This window comes from Lissotriton vulgaris, chromosome 2_1 (assembly GCF_964263255.1).
Source record: "Lissotriton vulgaris chromosome 2_1, aLisVul1.2, whole genome shotgun sequence".
NCBI lineage: Eukaryota > Metazoa > Chordata > Amphibia > Caudata > Salamandridae > Lissotriton > Lissotriton vulgaris.
This window is the reverse complement of record NC_141687.1, coordinates 2,085,966,757-2,085,989,218: the sequence shown is the minus strand read 5'-3', so window position 1 is coordinate 2,085,989,218 and position 22,462 is coordinate 2,085,966,757. Positions and strand designations below refer to the sequence as shown.

The window sequence follows — 22,462 nt, the reverse complement described above, 5'->3', positions numbered from 1 at the left end:
GAAAAAAAGGTCAATCATGCCCAAGATCCAAGGCCCACCACCCAGTAAAAGAAGACGCAAGGAGGGGGTAATGCAAAAACCTAAGATTAGCCACTCAGATTTTGGCAAGTCTCTCAAGCCTGGTATTACAGCCGAACAGGCCCCAGTAGTTGTAGAAGATAGATTGTTAAACTTGACAGTCCAACAAACACCTCCGCACACTGGAATGGACATCAGCATTAGTGCACCTGTTGATGCCCCCGCAGAATCCATACTGAAACCAGCATATACTAGTGTTTCATTAGACAGTATGGAACACTTGATCAGATCCTTTATCTTACCTATTATAGAAAGGTCAAAAATGGTGGAGAAACGTCTTGAGGACATGGAGTTTGGTATTGGGGGGGAAGGACAACTTATCTGAGGTCCTGGTGAGCGAGGCTGTGCCGCCTTTAATCCCGGTCATACCAGCTACGTCCAATGCCCCTAAAGTCTCATTCCAACCCACTAAAATTACATCAAAACCCCCCAAAATTGCAAGTTCCATCCAAAACAAACTATTTCCCCAAACAGGCAAAAAAAACAGCTGTAATTCCTGCGAGTAACATCACGAGGGATCAGGAAAAGGTACCTGTGGGGAAATTACATGAGGAAAGGAGAGGCATTAGACACACAGAGGTTTCAAAGAATAGGGGTCCATTAGCAGAGCTCCCCCCAGAAGCTGTGCCCTATGTGGTTGTTTTAACAGGGGTTCCTGCATTGGCAGATAACAAAAGGGAAGGATTTGCCCAGCTTAAGAATACAATTATGCATTGGCTCAGAGTATACAGACCAATCACAAGTAACATAAATGTCGAAATAGTACATGTTCGCCGACTTCCTTGGCTGGGTGGTAGAAGTAAGGACATTGAGGGAGATGTAGTCGTAGTCAACTTTAGAGACTCGCGTGTGGTCAATCATATACTAAACTGGCCTGCAGGGAATGGTAATAACAGCATTATCCCCCGCCCCCTGACCTACTTCTATCCCAGATCCCTAGTGTTCGCCCCAAAATACATAAGTGGACAAACACATACTCATACATTTTTTCCAACCCCATTTAATACCGGGCATTTGTTACATACACAATACCAAATGCCCGTTCCAGATCCCTACGGGTGGAATACTGTACCTCCCAGAGTCAACACAAATCTTAATAGAAGTATGGACCATCTGAGGCCCTTAACACCCCTGTAGACATTTAACAGGTTTGATGTGTTTAATGGGATGGATGATTGCGACTGAAGTTTACAGTCTAGGTGGGGCATGGGCGGCCAATCCCCTGCCACTAATTCAGAAGGTGCAGCCCATGGGGCTTCAGAAGATATTACTTTGTACTCCACATCACACCAGCCTCTGGGGGTGAAAAATATAGCTCGTCACATTCATAGGGAATCCGTACATGCCAAATCCACCAATGTGAACACCGTTCCAAAACTGACAGCTTTGGGGGGAACTTCTGTAGAATCGCAAGATAAGATTAGAACACACCCTCTTGTAGTTGGTATTGGGGCATCAGTGAAAGATAGTACAATACTTGGGCTAATGCCCTACAATTATAAAAGGAATGCATTAGGTGGAACAGCAGAAGTTGCCACAGGATTAAAAGATAGTTCACAGAGCAATAGGTCTACCGAATCCAGCAATACATTTCGAACTCCAGTCTCTCAGTGGGATGCACAAGCACAGACTGACCTGGCCCTCAGAGAATTGGGAAATGACCAGGCTGGCCAGTACCTAGTGTCCTGGAATATAGCTGGTCTTAGGAATAAGATAGTTTCCCATGATTGGTTAAATTTTATCGACAACTATGCTATAATCATCATGCAGGAAACCTGGGCAATGGAATTCTATTATCGGCCGGGTTACTTAAATTTTTCAATACCCGCAACCCACACGCAGAGGGGAAGGCCAATGGGGGGCCTGACCACTTGGGTAAAGCAGGATGCTAGGTACACTACGGCTCATTTAGATTCCAATTCCAAGGACATTCTAATTGTAAAGCTCCACTCCCCTGAGTTTGGAGATCTAATAGTATTCAATGTATATGCAAGGGGTAATCCGGGAGGAAAATCTTCTGAGACAGTTAAACAACTGGGACAGTGTTTACAATTACACAGGGGAAAAGCAAATGTAATGATAGGAGGTGATTTCAATTGCTCCTTTGAGCCTCTGGACCAATTTGACATTGACCTTACAGAGGCAGAGGACGATAGCATGCAAATTCCTCCTTTAAATATACCACCCATGAAGAAGTGGACCCAAGCAGCTATCCAGCTCAAGACTTTTAGTCTTGAGTATGGATTAATAGCAGCGAATGGTAGAACTAAAGGGGATAAGGACGGAAGTCCAACTTTTAACAATGGCATACGCTCAAGTAGGATTGACTATATTCTAGTCAATCTGGAATTTTGGTCAGCTATCCGGGACATGAATATCATCAAAAGAATAGAGAGCGACCACAACCCTCTTAGTTTAGAGTTTCAGCTTTTCTCAAAAATGGGAGTCCCTGACACAGATACATCTAATGATATAGCCCTTGCAAATGACACAAGAAGGTTAAAATGGGCGGAATGCATGGACAACTGCCAATGCATCTCAGAAATGGAAGAAATGGTGTCAAGTGCAACCAGCGAGTTACAGTGTTGCAAGTCCAATAATGACTTTATGACCAGGGTGGTTCCAATTCACACAACCCTTTTTTTAAATCTTAGTAAATTTTTTATAAAGCAAAGAAGCGATCGTCCTCGCAAAAGTAGAAGGAAACAGGAATCATGGTATGACAAAAGCTGCAGAACCGCATATAAATCTCTAGCACTGGCCGTGAGATCAAAGGATAGGCTCTCAATACGTGATGCTAGGCGTCATTATAAAGTGACCCAGCAGGAAGCAAAAAAAAGCTGGGATAATAAATACTGGGAAGAGCTATATGAGGCAAGTAAGGCTAGAAATATGACAGGATTCTGGAATTTAGTGAAATGGGGCATGGGATCCTATAGGTCACAGCCAGAAAACTCCGTCCCTCCCGAACGATGGGTATCACATTTTAAATCACAGTTTGCAAACCCTGTCCGGGCAAGTGCGGAAAGTTTGGATCCTATTATAAACTATGCAGCCACCACTCCGCTAGTGTTTAGTCGGAGTGACATCGAATATGCCTTAAATACCATCCCGAGAGGAAGAGCCCCCGGTCCGGATATGATTCCGGCAGACCTTTTTCTTCATTGTAGAGAGACATGGGTGCCGTATATAGAGCTGCTGGCGAACGCTATTTCCAGGGGCTCCCCGATACCAGATGTCTGGAGGGGAGCTGAAATTATCCCAATTTTCAAAAAAGGGGATTGTGCAGACCCTGTGAATTACAGGCCAATTAGCCTAATTGCATGCATTCAGAAGGTGGTGGCTAGGCTTGTACTACACAGGATTCAGAATTGGATAGACGATTCTGGGGTTATGTCCGCACTACAGGCAGGTTTTCGCCCCTTTACCAGCACCGTGGATCAAGTTTTTAGATTTTCTAATATATATTGGAAGTGGGTAATCCTTGGGGGAGGCACTCTTTACGCAGCCTTTGTCGATTTGAAATCGGCATTTGATCTTGTTCCACGCACCAGGCTGTGGCGAGTGCTTCATGACCAAGGTATGCCACATGAACTCCTCACCTTCCTAATCAAATTTCACAAAAATAATTATGCACAGGTTAGGTGGGGCAACCTGGGCCAGGTATGTGATAAATTCGATACAGAAAGGGGAGTTAGACAAGGGTGCGTCCTGGCACCAACTCTGTTTACGTTATACATAAACAGGGTCATTGAATATTACAGGGAGGTTCACACAGATGCACCTAAACAAAATGGCATCCCTATACCCCTGTTAATGTTCGCAGACGACACCATTCTAATCTCTAAAACGCAAGAAGGGCTCCAAAAAGCAATTGGCTGTTTTGAGGCTTTTTGCAAAGACCATGGTCTAATTATAAATGTGTCTAAAACTAAATTCATGGTAATGCACAGACACAAGAAAGTGAGGGGCACAGTTTTTTTGAACTGTGAGCTTTTAGAACAGACAGATTGTTTGTTATCTAGGCATTACACTGGGATCTGGGATCTAGGATGGAATGGAAGCCACATATGACTTACCTACCTACAAAACATGCACAGCTAGCAGGTGTCCTCTTGAGAGAATTAAGATCATCAGCTACTCAACCAATAGCCCCAGCCTTAAAAATATATGACACGAACGTTAGGGCTTCGATGTTATATGGGGCCGAACTGTGGGGGGTCTCTGATGTTTCCGCTCTGACAAATGCACAAAATAAATTATTGCTGTGCATAACCAAACTTCCCAAATCAACACCATTGACACCGCTGTATATGGACTTGAGCTATCAGAAAGTTCAGGACATAGCTAGCTTTCGATCAGTCGCATATTGGAGGAGGCTATGGGTTACGCCAGAACTAACTCATTATGCTTCAGCGCTCCTAGAAACCAGAAATATGGACACAGGGGGTAAAATATCATGGTTTAAACAGGTCGCAATATAAAGCCTTGGGAATGGAGCAACTTTGGGGAAAACCAATTAGAAAATATTCTACCATCACAAAAGGCCCTAAAAGAGCTGTATTGGGCTAATATAACCCAAAGGGAATTTAAAAAACATACTGATGCATCACTTACCAGGGCATTTTTGGAACATAAACATATCTCTGTATACGAGCGATATTGGGACCTTATCACCATCCCCAATGATAGGAAACTTTTCCATCAATACAGGGTAGGAACTCTTCCTATCAACGCATTCACAAGTAAGTGGTCAATTAATAAAGATCACCATCAGTGTCCTTTTTGTATAGCCCAATCTGAAACTCTAGCTCATGTTTTGTTTATATGCCCAGTATATAAAGCTCCGCGCCACAAATGGATTAAACCAATTTGTATACAGAAAGGCATCCATAGTGGCACTGTGGCACTCAGGATCTTAAAAACAGATTGCACTGACAGTATGGTTATTACACTTGCAAAGTTTCTAAAATGGATGTGGACTATACGTAGAGATAAATTGAAACTAATATAGACTGCAATGTCTTAACCTGGCTTTTAGCAGAAAGTATGAGTTGTTAATCATGTAACAAATTTTAAAATGGTTTATAAATATTTTAAGATATAGTATATTTATTTTTTTAATGATTGTGTTTGGATCACCCTGTACAAAGCATTGACTGAATAGATTAACCCATGAACTTTCCCTTGTCCTTAGGGATCTCAGGATGTAACAAGTATGAAATGTTGGATTTTTTTTTACTGTTTGTTGTTTTACTGTAATGTCTTTTATGACTTGTGTCGAAATAAAGACTTATTGACTTGACTTGATGAGAAGTTTGACGTCCATAGCTGTGGCTTGGCAGCAGTCTGATGGTAGCCTCGAGTTCTTTTTGCAAAAAGTTCAGTAATTTGGAGGGGGAACGAGTACACTGTAACAACAGCCAAGAGTCCAGGACATGTTGGGCACCACTTGGGGGTGACGAATCATACTCCCAGAAGTCACCAGTCGGGTCCAGGGCAAAACCAGTAGCAACTGGTCAGGTGGGCCTAAGCAGAGGTTTGGTGGCCATAATAAGATCAGATTCAATATGGGGCAACCACTTTATGCAGCAAAGGATAAAACATAAAGCGAGAAAATCACATTAGGTGTGAAAGATGCGTTATAGATGTATTTCCGTGGCTGGAGGTTACAATATTGAGGACAAAAATATTGTTCGACAATTATTTTCTGGTCTAAATGTCGAAAATAAAAATATCATGATGTGATGTTGGGTATATATGGTACCTTCTGCAGCTCTATCTGGAACCTCTTCCAGTCTTTCCCAACTATAGGATTTTAAGAACCAAAAAAAGGCCTGACTAGACGACTGTGAGACTGCAAATCTGCACCAGTTTTGAAGCGATCTTGTCTGCTCTGAGCTTTTGATGCCAAAACTGAAGGCTTCAGCGTGAGCTCGCAAATGATCTGTCTGACTTGAAGGGATCCCAACTTGCTTTTGCATTATTCCTTGCACCCCTGGAATTCTCAAGTTAGAAGCATTGACGGGTGCAATCTGCTATGGTTACCCAATCCCCATGCCCTCATTGTCTGCCTGAAATTACACTTAGGTCTGAATCAACCATGAATTGCGAATTTCAGTTGACAGTTTTTGTTTCCTTGTTGTTTTTAACCTCAGGTATTTAAAATTCATATTTCCCATACCCCATTTCTGATTTTAATGGTTTTAATTCTCTTTAATTGCTCATTACATTTTTTTTCTGAATTAGATTCATGATTTTATTGTGTTGTGCTTTTGACTTTCAAACATTGCTGGAACGGAACATGCGTTGTTGTGGGAGTTGCCTGCTCCTTGTGACATTGCTGCCAGATTTCAGCAGACGTTCTCTCAGTAATGTACTTTGAACTAAGCAGACTTTGTTCTTAAAGTTTATAGGGCTATAGCCCGAAACAAATTAGTAACACATGTTCTGATAGGCTCAAAATCAACCTAGGCCCTATGCCGTTCGTAATTTGAAAGCACTAGTATAAGATAGAATCATATTTTTGTGCAAACGCCTATTTAAGTGAAAGATCGCTTTTACGTTCTGTTGCATTTGTATTTTCTTTGGGCGGACACTATGCATGCTCTGGAGGCCAACATGGAGAGTGGTTTACCTCCAAGAGGAGCTGGACTGAAATGAGGGACCAATACTCATGTGAAAGGTCTAAGAGTGCACACCAGCCTGTAGTTAGTGATAATGGCCTTAATTGAGTGAGCCCCTGGTTCATGTAAAGCTCGATAGAACATTTAAAATGTATTTCATCTTCTGGTAACCAATGCAGTTTCTTCTTGGCATTTACAACATGATCAAACTTTTGTAGAGCAGAGACCAGCCTAAAAACACTGCTTATAATCCGCTGCAATCTACGTATTAACTTAGCGGGGGAGATCCACATAACTGAAGATAGCATAGTTCAGCTCGAAAAGGATATACGCTGCCACAACTTTTGTGTGATATTTTTGTGGAATTACTCAAGATTTTCTTCAAGACCTTACATTAGAGATTACAGGCTGATAGTTTTAAATTATTAACTGTGCTTCTCGAGAGAGTTTGATCTAGTTCCATTTCTTTTTAACCATTTTCAAAGGCAAAATCTAATAGGCCATAAGTTTGTATTCCAAAGAGAGCTAGGTCCAAAAAGAATGTCAGTTGTACTAGCTGTAAGGAATTGGTTTACTGGTTAAGGGGAGTGAAACCCGACTCAAGCAGGAACCACAATAATTGTCATGGTGAAGTCACAGCAAACCCTAAATTAACATGTGCTGAACCCTCGGGTAGCTTGGCACAGAGCAATCAGGCTTACCATATAGGCAATGTGTAAAGTATTAGTGCAACACTTCAAAATGTAACACAGTGAAAACGCACCAAAAATGGATCCCATTCCAGTTTAGAAAGATAGAGTAATTTTTCACAAATAAAAAAAGACACAAACAATAAATATCCAATCAATAGAACTTGAGATATGGAAGTTTAAGATTGTCACTGAAAATGTCGCCAAAGGGCCCAAGCGCCAACTTTGGATATCTGGTCCTGCCAGACTGTGAGAAAGTAACAAGTTCAGGCTGATCAAGATGGTGCGAGAGCTCGCTGCAGGGACCCAGTTAAGCCCACTGATCAAGAGTACCTTAAATCCTGGTCGCGCAGTGCTGAGAGGTCCAGTGTGAAGGATATGTTGCCCAGCTGAGGTGAATCGTTGGTTCTGAGGAGCTGGGAATCTGTGATGTGAGGGCCTGCGTCATCATAGAGGATCCCATCAACAAATGCTTGCAAAGCGAAGTCCAGTGTCGAGGATGCTTTGCGCAGTTAAGGCGATGTGTTGGTTCTGAAGAGCTGTGAGGCTGCAATGCAAAAACCTGCACCATCATCGAGGTTGACATCGACAAGAGATTTGCAATGTGAGGGACTGCGTCGGAAAAGCTTCACATAGGCAGAGGTTCTGATGCGGGCAGCAAGGTCGATGCAGAGTCCTTGCACTGAGAGATCCCTTGCAGCAGAGGCGATGCTGTGATTCTGCTTGAGATTTCACCATGCAGGCAGAGGAGATGCATTGCATCTGCTGGGGTCAGAGATGGACTGGCAGAGCACCTTCAGTCTGACGTCCAAGGACCCAGCATGGTTGGACTCACAGATGGCAGAGTCCAGGTGCTGAGTTTAAGGTTGCTTGAGCCTTCTGTTGCTGAGCCACTTGTCAGGGGGTCGCAAATTAGCCCTTGGAGTCACTTTGGGGTCTTTGGTTCAACAGATGCAGGGCAAGTACTTCTCTCGTGGGCAAGAGGAGAGCAGGTCAGCACAGCAGGGTAGCAGTCCTTCAGAGCAGCAGTCCAGCAAAGTGACAGACCTTTCTGAAGCACAACAGTCCTTCTTCCTGGCAGAGTATGCACCGGCCAGAAGTTTACTGAAGAGTTGGTGTCTGATGCCCAGTATTTAAACCCAGCTTTACCTTTGAAGTGGGAGAAGCTTCTAGAGGTTTCAGCCATTTGTGTGGAGCCAGGACACAGCCTATTCAAGTGTAAGTAGGGCTATGTCCATCTCCCCCCTCCCATCCTGCCACTGATGATTCAGGCACACCTAATCTCTATATGGTGTGTGCCCTGATCACACCCAAGGTTTTGGACTGATGCTGCTGTTTTTTTTACTCAACGTGCATCGAGGTCCCGCTAACCAGACCTCAGTGCCAGTGTTCTAACCCCTTGCAAAGTGTTGAATTGGCTACCCCTAATTGGAATAAGCTGACTTTCTTGTAACTTATGAATGGTTTTGTCCTTTTGGAGCAGTGTTCGCACTGTCAGACTCTGATGCATCATGCATTTTCTTCTCAATGAGAATATAGAAGTCAAAATTAGAATCTTTAAGCATCAGATGAAAATCATCCTCATACTTTGCTATGGTTCCTATGTTTACAAGAACACCCTTAAGACAATATTTGGGCCAGTCTTTACGGAGAAGAGTGTTGTTCTTATTACTGACTAGCACAGGGACAATGTAAGCATTAGAAATCCCTAGTGCACAGAATTTGTTTTCTACCTAGGCCCGTAAGGGCAAAGAACTGTTCCTTCATGCCACTGTTTCAGCCGTGTTGAACAGAGTTGGACAAGGATTCCCCCTGGACCATTCTCATTTAGCCCAGATGGGCTCACTACTGGAACACCTTTAGCCCGGCAGCAACATGTCTGCTTCACGTCTGTGTATTAGTTAAGTTTGACTAGGGTCCCTGGCGCATATAGAGGCCCATGAGTTGGACTATTAATACAACAAAGTTGCCACCATGGGAGAACAAGAAACCAGCAGGCTGTTCCAAAGGAGAGCAGCCCCCAGAATAGTTCATTCTGAAACATCAAAGAAGCCCACAGTAAAAAGCTAAACTAGAACCTGACTGCATTCTAAAATCCCAAACACAATTAGCAGAAAATTATTAAATTGTAATATTATATTTATTAAATCACTCTATTTTTTATAACATTATTATGCCATAATCATTGTACTTTTAAGTGCATATCCATGCATGATCCACATTTAAATTGGGCCGCTGGTCCTTTCACTTGCTATGAGCAGAGAATTGTGTGCTGGACCACTAACCCAACAAAATTGGCCCCTATGATTGAAAGACAAAGCGTGGGTATGGGTTAAAAAAAAAACCTCTAGTCCAGATTTAAAAAAAGACCCCCATACCTTTCTTTTGAGAATTCAAACACACCCACTGTAAAAGAGGACACAATAACCAGATTTTAAAATCTCAAACACAGTTTGAGGAATATTTTTTTTTCTTTTCAAACAGCCCTATTATTGACAAAACAAAACTGACATTTAGGTGCACTAACTAACCTAGTTCCAAGTCAACCTTCTCGCAAAGTCAACAATAGTGCATCACACTTTCTTGAAATATTACTCTGGATAGAAAGAAAAGACGTAGTGTATGTCATATTATACATTGCAAAAGATGTGAACTAGTATGAAACCACAATTGGTTTCCTGCCTTGACATTCAAAGTTATCCTTGGTATTGCAACATCAGCATGTGTAGGGAAAACCTTTAGGGGCACAAATCAGATTTTATTGATGAACTGCATTTAGGTGCAAAATTACCCTTTAGGAGAAAAAGAACACTGTTAAAAGTAACATTGTGGTATCCGATTTAGGAGCAAATTCACATTTGCTTGCTATACCACAATAGTAGAAGCAAACAATAGCTGTTAAATATCTTTTAGGTTTAACATTGGCGCACTTGTGGAAACACGTTTTAGTGCAAATGTAGATTCAACATCCACAGGTTATAGAGAGACACTTTTAGGTGCAAAGTTCAGGTGTTAAACCTCAGATTTAGGAGGACAAACCTATTTAGATGCAGTCACTTTTATGTTAAGTCAGCAGTAGCATGTGATATCACATTCAGATGTATAATCACTTTGCAGAGAGAAACTGCCACAGTAAGATGCTGCATTTTGTGTAAAATGTGTGCGTTAATTTGACACCCCCTTTGGTTCTCAGCGCATAGGGATGCAAAACCACCACCTCTGAAACAATGGGAGTGTTGTAAGCCTTTAGGAGCAATATCCTTTTGGGTGGAAAAGCACTTTTTGTACCAAAATTCTCCTGTGGCTGAGTAGCAGTGTGGGCACTTCATTTTGACGTGGTGTTATAGTGCATTATTTGGTAAAACAAATGTATGAATCGCTCCATGAGGCAGTCTGAAAGGTAACACATGCAGCAATACAAGACCTCGAAATAAATAAATGCCTAGTGACAGAACATCCCTACAATCTGGAATCGTTTAAGTGGCCAATATCAATGGTTTCTGTGGTCTCTATCCAGATTATAAGTATGCCTGGGCGAAATTAAAATCACACCGGCATAATTCGTGCAATTTTTTGAATTGTCAGTCAATATATTTTTTTGATCAAAGAATAAATCTCTTATCGAAAAACAAGGGCTATAAGAGCATACTACCCTTGTAGGGAAATAGGTGTGCAATAAGTGGGGGCTACTGTGTAATAGCATGAAATGTTTCTAAATAATATCAAATCTTCTCTCAATTTTATGGGAGTTCAACACTTGAAACAGAAGAAGCGCAGAGGGAATGCTACCCCGGATGTTGATTGGTTTACTTTCAGTAAGTTTATGTAACAGGTTTTCTGTGCACAAAATGTGGAAGTCCCCTTCACAGCTGGTTCAGGGCTGTTGCAATGCAGACTGAAAATAACTCATTGTTTGGAAAAAGATTCCTTGGATGTTCCTATTCACTCACCCAAGGGATTTAACAGATTCCCTCATGCAACAATCCAGTGAGCTTCTTTAGATTGAAAATGATCTCTCAACCCTGTATTAAGTCATTTTACATTCCTTGTTAATTCATAATCCACTAGAAAGTGTCTTCCATTATCTTAGTACCAGTCGGATAATTAAATCTGAAATGAAAATGACAAAAAAGGGCAATAACATTATCCTTAACAGAGCATGATATAATGACTTCTGCTCTTGCATGCATCTCCCTAATGTCTTAGCCATGACTTTTTCTACACCATTTAAAGAACATTTAAGAAAAACAATCCATCTTCTTTTTCACACTATCTTGCTCCTCACTCGTGCACTTGAAATATGATGTAATCGTTTACAATTGAGGTCCGACTCCACTTTCTTTAAGCACCATGTGCATCATTAGTGAGCATCTCTGATTAGAGGTAAAAACCAGTTGTAGCGGATCATTGAGGCCTTATTGTCAACCACAAAAGCAAGGCTGCATGATTTGACAAAGTGCTTCCCCTTGTAAGACTTAATCTTATCTATTGAGAAAGGTTATTTCCTACTCCTTGTCTTCACCCTCACATGGATCTCTGCTTTCTCTGAGAGATGCCACCTCAGTTCTCAAGTTGTGGTACCCCCAATACCAAAAATGTTGATTCACAACATGATGTATCACATTTCAAACCTCAGACAATCCTAGGAAATACTCAAATCAGTCATAATCATTAAGCTGTAAGTCACCTTAGTGTCTGTGCTGGAACATTTACTATGCAGAATAACAGCGCTATTAGAACAGTTAAAATGAGACACCCGGGTTATAGTTACATAAATAAAGCTAAAATTACAACTCCCTCCCCTTAATCTTTGCCTGCTGGCCAGAAAGGGAAATGAAAATGATTCAAATGTGAGAGCATCAAGGTTCATTTCTCCTGGAAGGGGGAATCAAGGAACAGCTGCAGAAAACTTCCTCAACTCCTGAGACCATAGTAACAAAACTAGTGACCCTGAAGTACCAAGGGTAGAACGTGGTTAAATCTAAGCTTGTGGCTAAGTCTCATTTAGTATATGTTGGAGGACTTTAAGGTCAACTGGAACTTGTATCCAAATTATAGTTAATATTTGCTGTGGTTTGGATCATCTAAGGTTTTATGGTCACTTTCTGCAAAGTCACAGTGAAAAAAAAATGGCTCAATGGTATTATTCATTTAAGAATAGGCATCTAGATGTGTAACTTTGATACACCTGGAAGACATCTGTTGCTGCCTATTGTTGCTAATGATATAATTTTCTGATTAGATTTTAGGATCCTCCCTAGATAGTGATCATAATCTGCCCCCATATGTCAGTCATGTGTAACTGCTTCACACCTCCTCTCCTACACCACTGAAGAGATTGTTCAGTGTTCATATTTTCCTGATGCAGTTCCTTCTCAAGGAAACCTTTACATGAAGCAGGTTTTTGGTTACATTAACTGAACTGTCAAAGATCATACCCGCAAAACACACACCGCCACCTGCTAAACAGTATGCGAGATATGGCAGGGCAGATTAAGGTTTCAAAATTCTAGGTACCTCTAGAAACACAGTATCCACTCAAATGATGTGAATGATACTCCCATGTCCTTTGTCCAGTTTTGCCCCAGAGTGGGAGCCAATGGATCCCTGAACTGTTTTGAACTGGAGTATGCAAGAAGAGCACCATACGTGCCCTACAAGCAGTCTCAGTTGTGCTGGCAAGGGGCCACACCCTGTCCCAGTACACTAAACCTTGTCTGGGAGGTGGACACACCTCCCTGTGACAGGATAACCTATTCTGCCTTCCCATGCTTGAGCAGGAAGGCAGAATTGTGTGTCTGGTCAGCAGCAGCCCTAGCTCCAGTTCTGGAATACTGGTACCAGGAACACTGAGGGCCTCCCGGAGGAGCTTTACAGTGCATGGAATCATACCTCCTACATCATTTATGGTGTGGTGGAATGATTCCAACATGTTTGAAACCAAACATGACCAGGTTTGTTACAGTCAGTTTAGAGATGGGCATCGCGTAATGACGCATGGCCACTCTATTTATTTATTTATTTATATATTTATTTATTTATATACTTATATAGCGCAGGACTCGACCCCCGAAGGGGTATCTCCGCGCTCGTGCTACTGCTTAAGGGTGCCCAATCAGGATTATAGACTGTGATGTGCTTAGGAAATTGAGAATAAGTATGTTTTAAGGGATTCCCTAAAGGTCTGGAAATTGATATTTTGTCTCAATGAGAGAGGGATTGAGTTCCAAAGTGTTGGGCCCTTATAGGACAGGGCTCGACCTCCCTGCCTAGCCCTCCTAATCCTGGGGACCTGGAGCAGCAGTTGGTTGCTCGAACGCAGGGAACGACCAGGACTATAGAGGTTGAATTTTTCAACCAGGTACTTAGGGCCTAAACCAAAGAGGCACTTGTGTATTAAACAGCAAACTTTAAACTTAACCCATTGCCGAACAGGCAACCAGTGCAGTTTAGCCAGCAGGGGACATGAGGGGGACCTGGGCAGAGCGTTAAGGACCAATCTTGCTGCGGTGTTCTGGGCCACTTGTAGTCTATTAAGTTGTTCCTCATTGGCCGAGATGAGAAGGCCATTACAGTAGTCCAACCTACTGACTACAAGAGTCTGGACAAGTGTCTTTCTGTGACTCTACATGTCATAATGGCTGATGCACTTACAGCCCGAGAAAATGGACTGTGAAGGTTGTAGGGGTGTCCCGCTCATGCAGAGGCACCTTTACACTGAGAACCGAGCACCCTGCCTTCAGGATTGAAAGGCCTGCTTTTGGGGTGACTTATAGGTTTTAAGTGCTGTGACCCCAGATATAAAGAAACATATCTGTTGTAATTGGTGCTAGCACCAGGGTACACACGCTGCAATGACAGGGTTGTAGTCACAATTTGAGTGGTCTCTCATGGGTGGCATAATAATAGATGCTACAACCCAAGGGAGACCCCTGGTGTGCCTATGCCCTGGGTTCATTAGTACCATGTACTAGGGACTTATCAGGGTACACCAGTAGCCAATCTAGAGTGTACTCGCCATGTCCAATTTAGGGAAGAAGCACAGAGAATGGGATCCTGATTAGCAGGATCCCAGTCAGGATAGTCCGAAAAACATAATGACACCAGCAAATAGTGGGTGTGACCATGAAAGTAGATCCTACTTTCCTACAATTTCATTTTGAAATGTGACATCCATACCCCAATTAGGGAATGCAAATCATTCACCTATACCTATCTAATTTTCTGGGAGCACCTTAAGTTTGGTACAAATATCCAACAGCTCTCTCCTACATTTGCTGTACATGTAAAGCCTCCACTGCAGTCTTCATTGGCTCTGCATTGCTGTCCATTGCCTTTGGTTCAATGCGAAATCCTTTCCCACCATTATTCTCCTTTTAAGTCTGCTCTGCATTCATTAAACTCTGAAAGGGTAGCACTGTCATCATTGCAAAAGAGATTGGTGTCGCTAGACTTTATATTGTGTTAAGTCATCTCCTTTATGATTGTGTTCTGGGCGTAATGTCTGCTGCTAGCACATGTTTGAGGAATTTGAATTATTTCCAGATTTACCCTAACTTAATGGTTCAGCAGTTTTTGTTCACTATCAAAGGCATAAGCAGTGCCTAATTTGAGCCAGTGGTTGCCATTGGCGGCCACCAGCACTTACTTTCCCTCATGAGTAATTTACTCGGTAGCAAGGGAGGGAAAAACACACAAATCAGAAAGATGAACGAAGAGAAAGATGTAAAAACTCTCACAAAGGAAGGAAGAAAGGACCTGCAAGAGTTAGATAAAGGGACGAGGATTCCTGGTAGTAGGTTAGAGAGACATGAGGTGGGTTTAACTCCTTCCAAGCTTAGGATGGCTCCCGGCCGTCATGAGTCACAGTAGACGTGTGCTCATGACGGCCGGGAGCCGTCCGAAGGTTGCCGCTCTGCCCACGCACGATTAATTCCCTGCCTGTGTGGGAGAATTAATCAGTGGGCGGAGTTTGGACGGCTCCTGGCCGTCATGAGCACACTCCCACCGTGATTTATGATGGCCGGGAGTCGTCCTGAATACCCCAGCACCTCGCCCAGCCCCGCCCCTCCCGTGCACCATGACGGAATTTGCCACGCGGCGAAGGGGTTAAGAGGACCAACCGTGGTAGTTGCGCACTGACATTTAATTGCACCGGCCGGGGGATTCTGAACAGAGCTTCAGGCACAGGCACTCTACTTTTTCAAATTAAGCACTGAAGGAATAATACAAAATGTTAAAAAGCAGTGACCTAAACTCACCTTAAATATGGTGCGTCCAGTTGCTGATTTAAATTAGTGGCTGGATACCAGGCAGAAGCTAGCTGCCACGACAGCACCGCAGAGAGGTGTCTTAGGACAGGTAGTTCTAAGGTCCTGTGCCCCCACCCACACAGTCCTCAACAGCAATAAGTTCACACATGTGGGAGAAGACAGCAGGGGGGCTCAGAGGAACAGGGAAAATGAGCTCTTGTCCTCCTCAAAGGTGCACAACACCACATATGCCCTACTGCGAGGTTTTAACCCCTTGTATGCTGATGACGGAACCGCTCCGTCATCAGCTGCGGTGGCGCTGTGCTGATGACGGAGCGGTTCCGTCATGGCCCGCCCCGCCGCTCATGCGCGGCGCGAATTCCGCTCCTGCGCTGAGCGTTCTATTGAGCGGGTGGGGTCATGACGGAACCGCTCCGTCATAAGCACAGCGCAACAGACGCTGGTGATGGAGCGGTTCCGTCACCAGCATGCGCCCGCCGCTCTTCCGCCCCGCCCCCTTAGCACTGCGGCGGAATAGCCGCTGCAGTGAAGGGGTTAATATAAGCTAGTCACTTTGCCTCTAGCTGGACACAGGGACAGGACGCCAAGATGGAGTGGAGAGAGGCGTCCTGGGAAGCAGTGGTCTGAACTCTTGGGCCACCGCATGTTCAAGTCCTCCACAGGAGTAAACGTAAACGTAAACGTGGTTACTTATATAGCGCACGTATCACCCCAAAGGGGTCTCGCGGCGCTTGCTTTGGGAACCCGTCCTGGTATTCCCCTGTGAGATAACCCCGGCAGGGTATCCACAAGGTGAAACCCAGGCATCCCGCCGTGAGGGGCCGTAGTGGAGATTAAGCAAGCTATTGCCCAGAGTCGCAGAGTGTGAACCCGTGAGTCGAGTAGGCACCGGAGCGAGAATTATCGAGTCCATGGAATTTTTGAGCACAAGACCGCCGAGGCGGGGAATTGAACCCTGGTCCATGACCGATCTCAGCTTCCAGGTCTGCCGCCTCTAACCCCTAACCCCTGAGCCACACTGAGTAAGTACAGAAAGGTAGTTGGTACCAAGCTAGATTAGAGAAAGGACAGCGCAAGCCATTGTCGGCCCCACATGTCTCAAAAACTTCTATCTTGGTGCACTCCAGCCTTACCAGCATATTTTTTTCATATATGAGTCTTGAACTTGCGCTTACTCATATTGTTACGTTCTACTTTTACCAGTGGTTAGACTCACACTATATGTCCTTATGTGTCACATATCAGATTGGAACCCAGGAAGACCTAGACACCTAAAGTGAGTGTTTTTGTATCTCCATTGAGCTCTTGATCAGTTGTTATAGAATTGATTTTTCTTGCAATGGCAGAATAATCTCCCACAACAAGAAATCTGCCTTGCCATCCTTACTAACACGGTCTGTACCGCTTCACCCAACTTCAGACATAAGGCCCATGGATTGTTTCACTTCATCGATCAATTCGTCATATGAATTCACTGGCCGCTTCTGGGTGCTGTCACAAGGCAGAGAGACAATTGGAGATCAAAGTGCCATCTGCACACTTGTCCTATGGTCCGTTAATAGGAAATTGGTTATGCCCGTCTGTGACATCTCGGGGTGATGATAACAATAGTTAACTAGATGGACGAGAAGTAAGGGGAGAACTCACTTGAAAACAGAAACACCGCAAACCAACTCAAAAAGCAGCACACAACAATAAAATACCACAAAAAAATTACAAAAGAATGCATTATCAAAACCACAGCAACACAAAGCATGCCACAACATCACAGCACTTCAATAATACACAAATGCGTTACAAAAACAAAAATAAAATACAGTTTGGCTGACAATAAAACATCACAAAATAAACAACTCAACAAAACACAATACTAGCACAACCACAGAAGAACACCAAACCCAACATAAAATAAAATGAAACCAAACAAACAAGAACACAATTACATTGTTGTGTTATGTTGTATTGTTTTGCTGTGGTGTATTAATTATTTTTTCTTGTTTTGGGAAATGGATTGTCATGCCATTGTATTGCTGTGTGTGCACTTTTGAAGTATGCTGCTGTGTTAGTGTAACATACTGCATTGCCACGGTGTTTTCCTGTATTACCACTGTGATTTGTATTTTAGAGAGCTAATGATTTTTTTCTGTCGTTTATTTGTTTTTGCTTTAATGTCTTGTCTTGCCGTGTTATTAGTGTATGTATATGGTGCTGTTGTGATGTGTTGTATCATCTTTTTGTCTCGGGTGTAGTGTCATACGATACGAAGCGTGTGGAAAGGTTTTTCACATATTGCCACCGCTAAAAGTATACGTTCAAGACCTAGTGGTAAAAGTAATCGCCGCATTAACTGCACTATATAAAACCAATTACATCGACAGCACTGAACACAATTGCTTCGGTCTCATTTGTTAATTTGGTTAAATCGTGGGGTCAGCATTACAGACACGTGACATAGCAGAAGTAGTAACCAAAGGCAGCAAAGGATTGAACCCGAATTCGGCAGTAAAGTATTCGCTTCCTCCTAAAGTTAATGCACGAATGCCTTCGTTTCTGTGGTTCTTATTGATTGTGACATATTCAATTTTTGCATTTAACTTAAGATTGCCTTACTTTACTATATGTTGCATCCTTTTTAAGCATACATGCACTATTTAAAGTTTCACTTTGTAAAGTAGCACTGTACAGATTCGTTTAACTTTTTGACATTTTACTGGAATTGCGTGTCTTATACAGACCGGCGGACTCTATTCAAGGGGATGAGTCATCGGCTTCTAAAACAGCCTCTTGGTGGCACTGTTTGCTCTTTAGACAGGAGCCAGATTAGCACAGAATGCGTGGATGTCTCAAAATGTGTATTTTGAGTTGAGTGAAATGAGCCCTTGCAGTTCTGGCCATGCTGGCTATGGAGACAGATTGACGAGCCATGACAGAATGCTACACTTACTTGTAGATCTGGACCAGATTTAAACTGTGGTTTATGACTAGCCAGAAGTGTGCATTTACCACAGAAACAAAAAACACAGGTAATCATACCGCATGTGACAACCATTGACAAAGTAAACAGCATTTTCCTGCCCATTAACCTAATAAAAAAGGCTGTATTTGAGAACATCTGAGGAAAAAACTAAAAAAAACTTGTAGTCAAAATATTCTTGCTAACAAATTGAGTGTATTTGATCAAAAATATGTGGTTCTGTTTGATAGGGAGATGTGTATATGGAATGTCATCAGTGGACAGTGCGTTGAAACCACCACGCTTCCGTACTGGCACGCATCAATCTGTGTAAGTATGGCTCTCTGTGTAAGTATAACCCTTGTAGCCGCAGTTTGTCAGTATTTCACACTCACTTGTCTTTATTAACCACTTAACATTGGAAACACACCCACCTCCAACCCCCCCATAAAATTATCTTGGTGCGATAAAAATTAGAAATTTTTGGGGGGATTGCGCCTAATTAAAAAAAGGGCCTCATTTATGAAAAGTGACGCATCACTGTGTGAAAAGAGCGATGCGTCAGTTTTCATTGCACCCTCCTTGCGACATGCTGGATGTGTCATATTTACAATATGACTCATCAGGTCACAAGGAGCTACAGATACGTCAGTATTTCTGACGTATCTGATGGGGCAAAAATGACGCATTGCTGGAGTGTGTCACAAAAGGTACGCAACTACAGCAATGGGTCATTTAACATGGGAAAGTCCCATTTCAATGTTACTGCATCAGTCTTACGCCTGTGTAAGATATTGACGCATTTGCATCCTAGAAGTGGCACAGTCAAATGTTATAGATTTCACTGCGTCAATTCTACGAGACTTACTTGTGTCAGAATGCCCACCCTGCATACATTATGCCTGGCGCAGGTATAATGTGGCACAGGGGTTTACAAAGGGAAACTGCTCCAACATTGCATTGTTTGTCTTCTTGCTTCTCCTTGTTCATTTTAGAACCTTGTGCCCTCTGCGTGTGGAATGTTCTAATAGCTTTAAAGCCCCATTGCCTTAGTCTACACCTATTGTTATAGGCCCTGTCACTTGTCAAAAGCCCTCACCTATGTTTCCTTCCTATAACTATGGTTGAGGGCCTTTTACAGTATTAGATTTAGCTAATAAAGTGCTACTAATGCCACCATTAGAACTCTTGGCACTACAACTACTGCAAATTCGTGTCTTTGAAGCACTACTACAGTAATTGCAATTTTTTTGTTTTAAAATTCCCCAATTATTTAGCCTTTCAAAAGGTTCATTAGTTCATTTGTGCTAGAACAATTTGCTCACTAGAGTCATAGGGGTTTTGAAAAAAATCTGGGTGTTATTTAATGAGCATATGAGCAAAAACGTAATGGCAGAGCTTGTTTGTGTATCTGGATGTGCGGAAGTGTTTGACACTGGTGCTACTTAAGATGACATTTAGAGGGAACTCAAAATTTTCCGATTTTCGGCGAAAAATATACATCTATTGGCTGCAGTTTCTTGACCATATTGGTGATGTGGAGGAAGTTAAGTGGATTCTTCTTTGCATTTTGAGTTTCATCCCAAAATTGTATGATTTTTAGATTCCAATAAATAAACGAGGCTCTTTATCAGGGTGGGAGACTGTATCATAAAAAGACCATAAACTAAACTGTAATGCAGTGTTGATATGAACATGGCTCCAGTTTACTAAATATTAAAAGACAAAGTGCAATAATTCGTTATCCAATAGCTCCCTCAGACATAAGGATTTGGTGAAGAGATATCTTGAAAATGTGGTAAATAGACGATAGATACCCTGACTGTGTTATTTCTCCAGCATTTCAGCCTGTTGAAATAGTGCAGAAAAAAGTGCTTTTGTGCATGTGTGCAGACTAATAATCTAGAAATTACCTGCAGACGGAGCAGAAGCCTGAGTGTGGTGGTGCAACATCATTGTCTCGGACTAGCTAGTAAAAAAAGGTGATTAAAATAGCCTTTAGACCATTCGCCACACAAGTAGACTTTTATGGTAGTCTTTTATGAGCCTCTGTGTATAATTGACAGTTTGAGAGTCAATAGTTCGAGGTTGGAGATAACCTCTAAGTTCTTTGACGAATTTGCCACACTTTGATTAAGATGGTGTCCGATTGAAAAAAGCATATTGAGGAGGCCTTCAGGCGTGTATGGGCCCCCTTCATCAAAAAAGATTGGTTTCAGCAAGGACGTTCTAGTGGTGCCAAGAGAGGGACAGCAGCTAAGAGATGTAACCATGCTTCTTTCTTAAAATTACACAATCTGCACGCCCCCTCCTTTTCTGGTTTGAAATTCTGCTATTGGAAGACCAAAGAGCCACATGTATAGAATATCTCTACACACTCGGCAATTGAGAGGTATAGCTGGGGTCTCCCTACCAGCTGGGAGGCATTCAAAGGGGCTAGAATGTCTGAGGATTTTAGGGAAGCAGTGTCTTGCTGAAATGAGGCTGAGTGCAGCTGCCTGTTGATTGCTTTCTTTTAAGTCAAGCACGCAATGGTGTCAGCTGTTCATGCAGGTGCTACGATTTGGAAATCTATAATTGCCTACTCTAGTTGACCATGTTTTAGTAGCTGTATACAGTATTTCAAAATGTCGGCCTCACAGGTTAGCAATTGGGTTGATAGGGCACATTCGAGGCGAGTCCTAGAGCTACAAAGATGTCTGGTGGTTCAAAAACTTTCATCAGACCCAAATACTTTGCATGTTCTAGACTCTGAGTGCAGGCACCAGAAAAGCCTTGTACCCAGAGTGTAGTGCTGGAAGGAAGACAGGCTTTTATGACTTTCAGGAATAGAGTAGCAGAGGCGCTTTTTAATTTCTTATTGAGGCAGGCAAGCCCATATGTGATGGCTGCAGCTTTCTTTTTTAGCAAGCATAGTTAGATCAAGAGTTTGGAAGGTCTCTGTAACCGAAACCCCCAGGTATTTGTATTTTGTTGTGGTTTTAATAATCATAACCCCTATGTGCCAGGAAAGAAGTTTCTTGTTCTTGTGGTGGCCGAAGACCACCATTTTTGTCTTGTCCTTGATCATGAGATAGTTCTTTTCATTATAGTTGTGGGGGCTACTCAGAGATCGCTATATGCCTACTTTGGTGTGGTCCATTATTATGATGTCATCTGCATATTGGAGGTTGTGGAGAGTTGACTGGCCTCGTCATGAGGGGGGCAAGACGGCTGTTTGCCAAGGCTTCGCCCAGATATAGATTAAATAGCAGGGGGGCAATGATGCAGCCTTTCCTCAGACTGCCTTGGATGGGAACATTAGAATGGACAGTATGTGGCCCCGTCGTAATGCTTACCCAGGCGTCTGAGTGAAGAGAGACTATAGCTCCTAGGTGATCAGAGGGAATACCCCATGTATTTAATTTCCTCCAAAGTAAAGTGTAGGATATACAATCTTGTCCAAGGCAGTGCTCTAATAGATGAAACGGCAAGAGGTAGTTGCTTTCTTTGAGCTGCTTGAGAACTGAGGACCACAAGTGTAGTGATGTTATCTATGGTTGATGCAGCTTCTGGGAAGCGTTCCTGAAAAAATGGAAGAACATCCTTGTCCAGAGCCTAGGACTCTAGGTGTTTAAGTAACAGTGGGCAGATTCTTTTGCCTCTAAATCCAACAAGGCTATCAGACTGTAATTGGTTGGCTTTGATGGGTCTCCTTTCTTGAGTATTGGGCACAGGATAGAACCCCATCAGTAATCTGGTACTTGGGCACAGAGGAAGGCTTGGTTAAATAGGGGCGTTAGAAGTCATGCCCATTCTTCAGGGTCACATTTAAAGACTCCGACACGAAGGCTGTTGTGTCCT

General features: G+C 42.8%; 1 protein-coding gene across 1 annotated transcript in view; it reads left to right on the top strand.

The window, feature by feature from the left end:
* The window catches only part of WDR72 (WD repeat domain 72), a 976,411-nt gene that overhangs the window by 180,744 nt on the left and 773,205 nt on the right, over window positions 1-22,462 (top strand). The window contains exon 4 of the mRNA XM_086958315.1: window positions 18,871-18,949. Coding sequence (XP_086814441.1) covers window positions 18,871-18,949 — 79 coding nt within the window. The remainder of the gene's footprint in view (window positions 1-18,870; window positions 18,950-22,462) is intronic.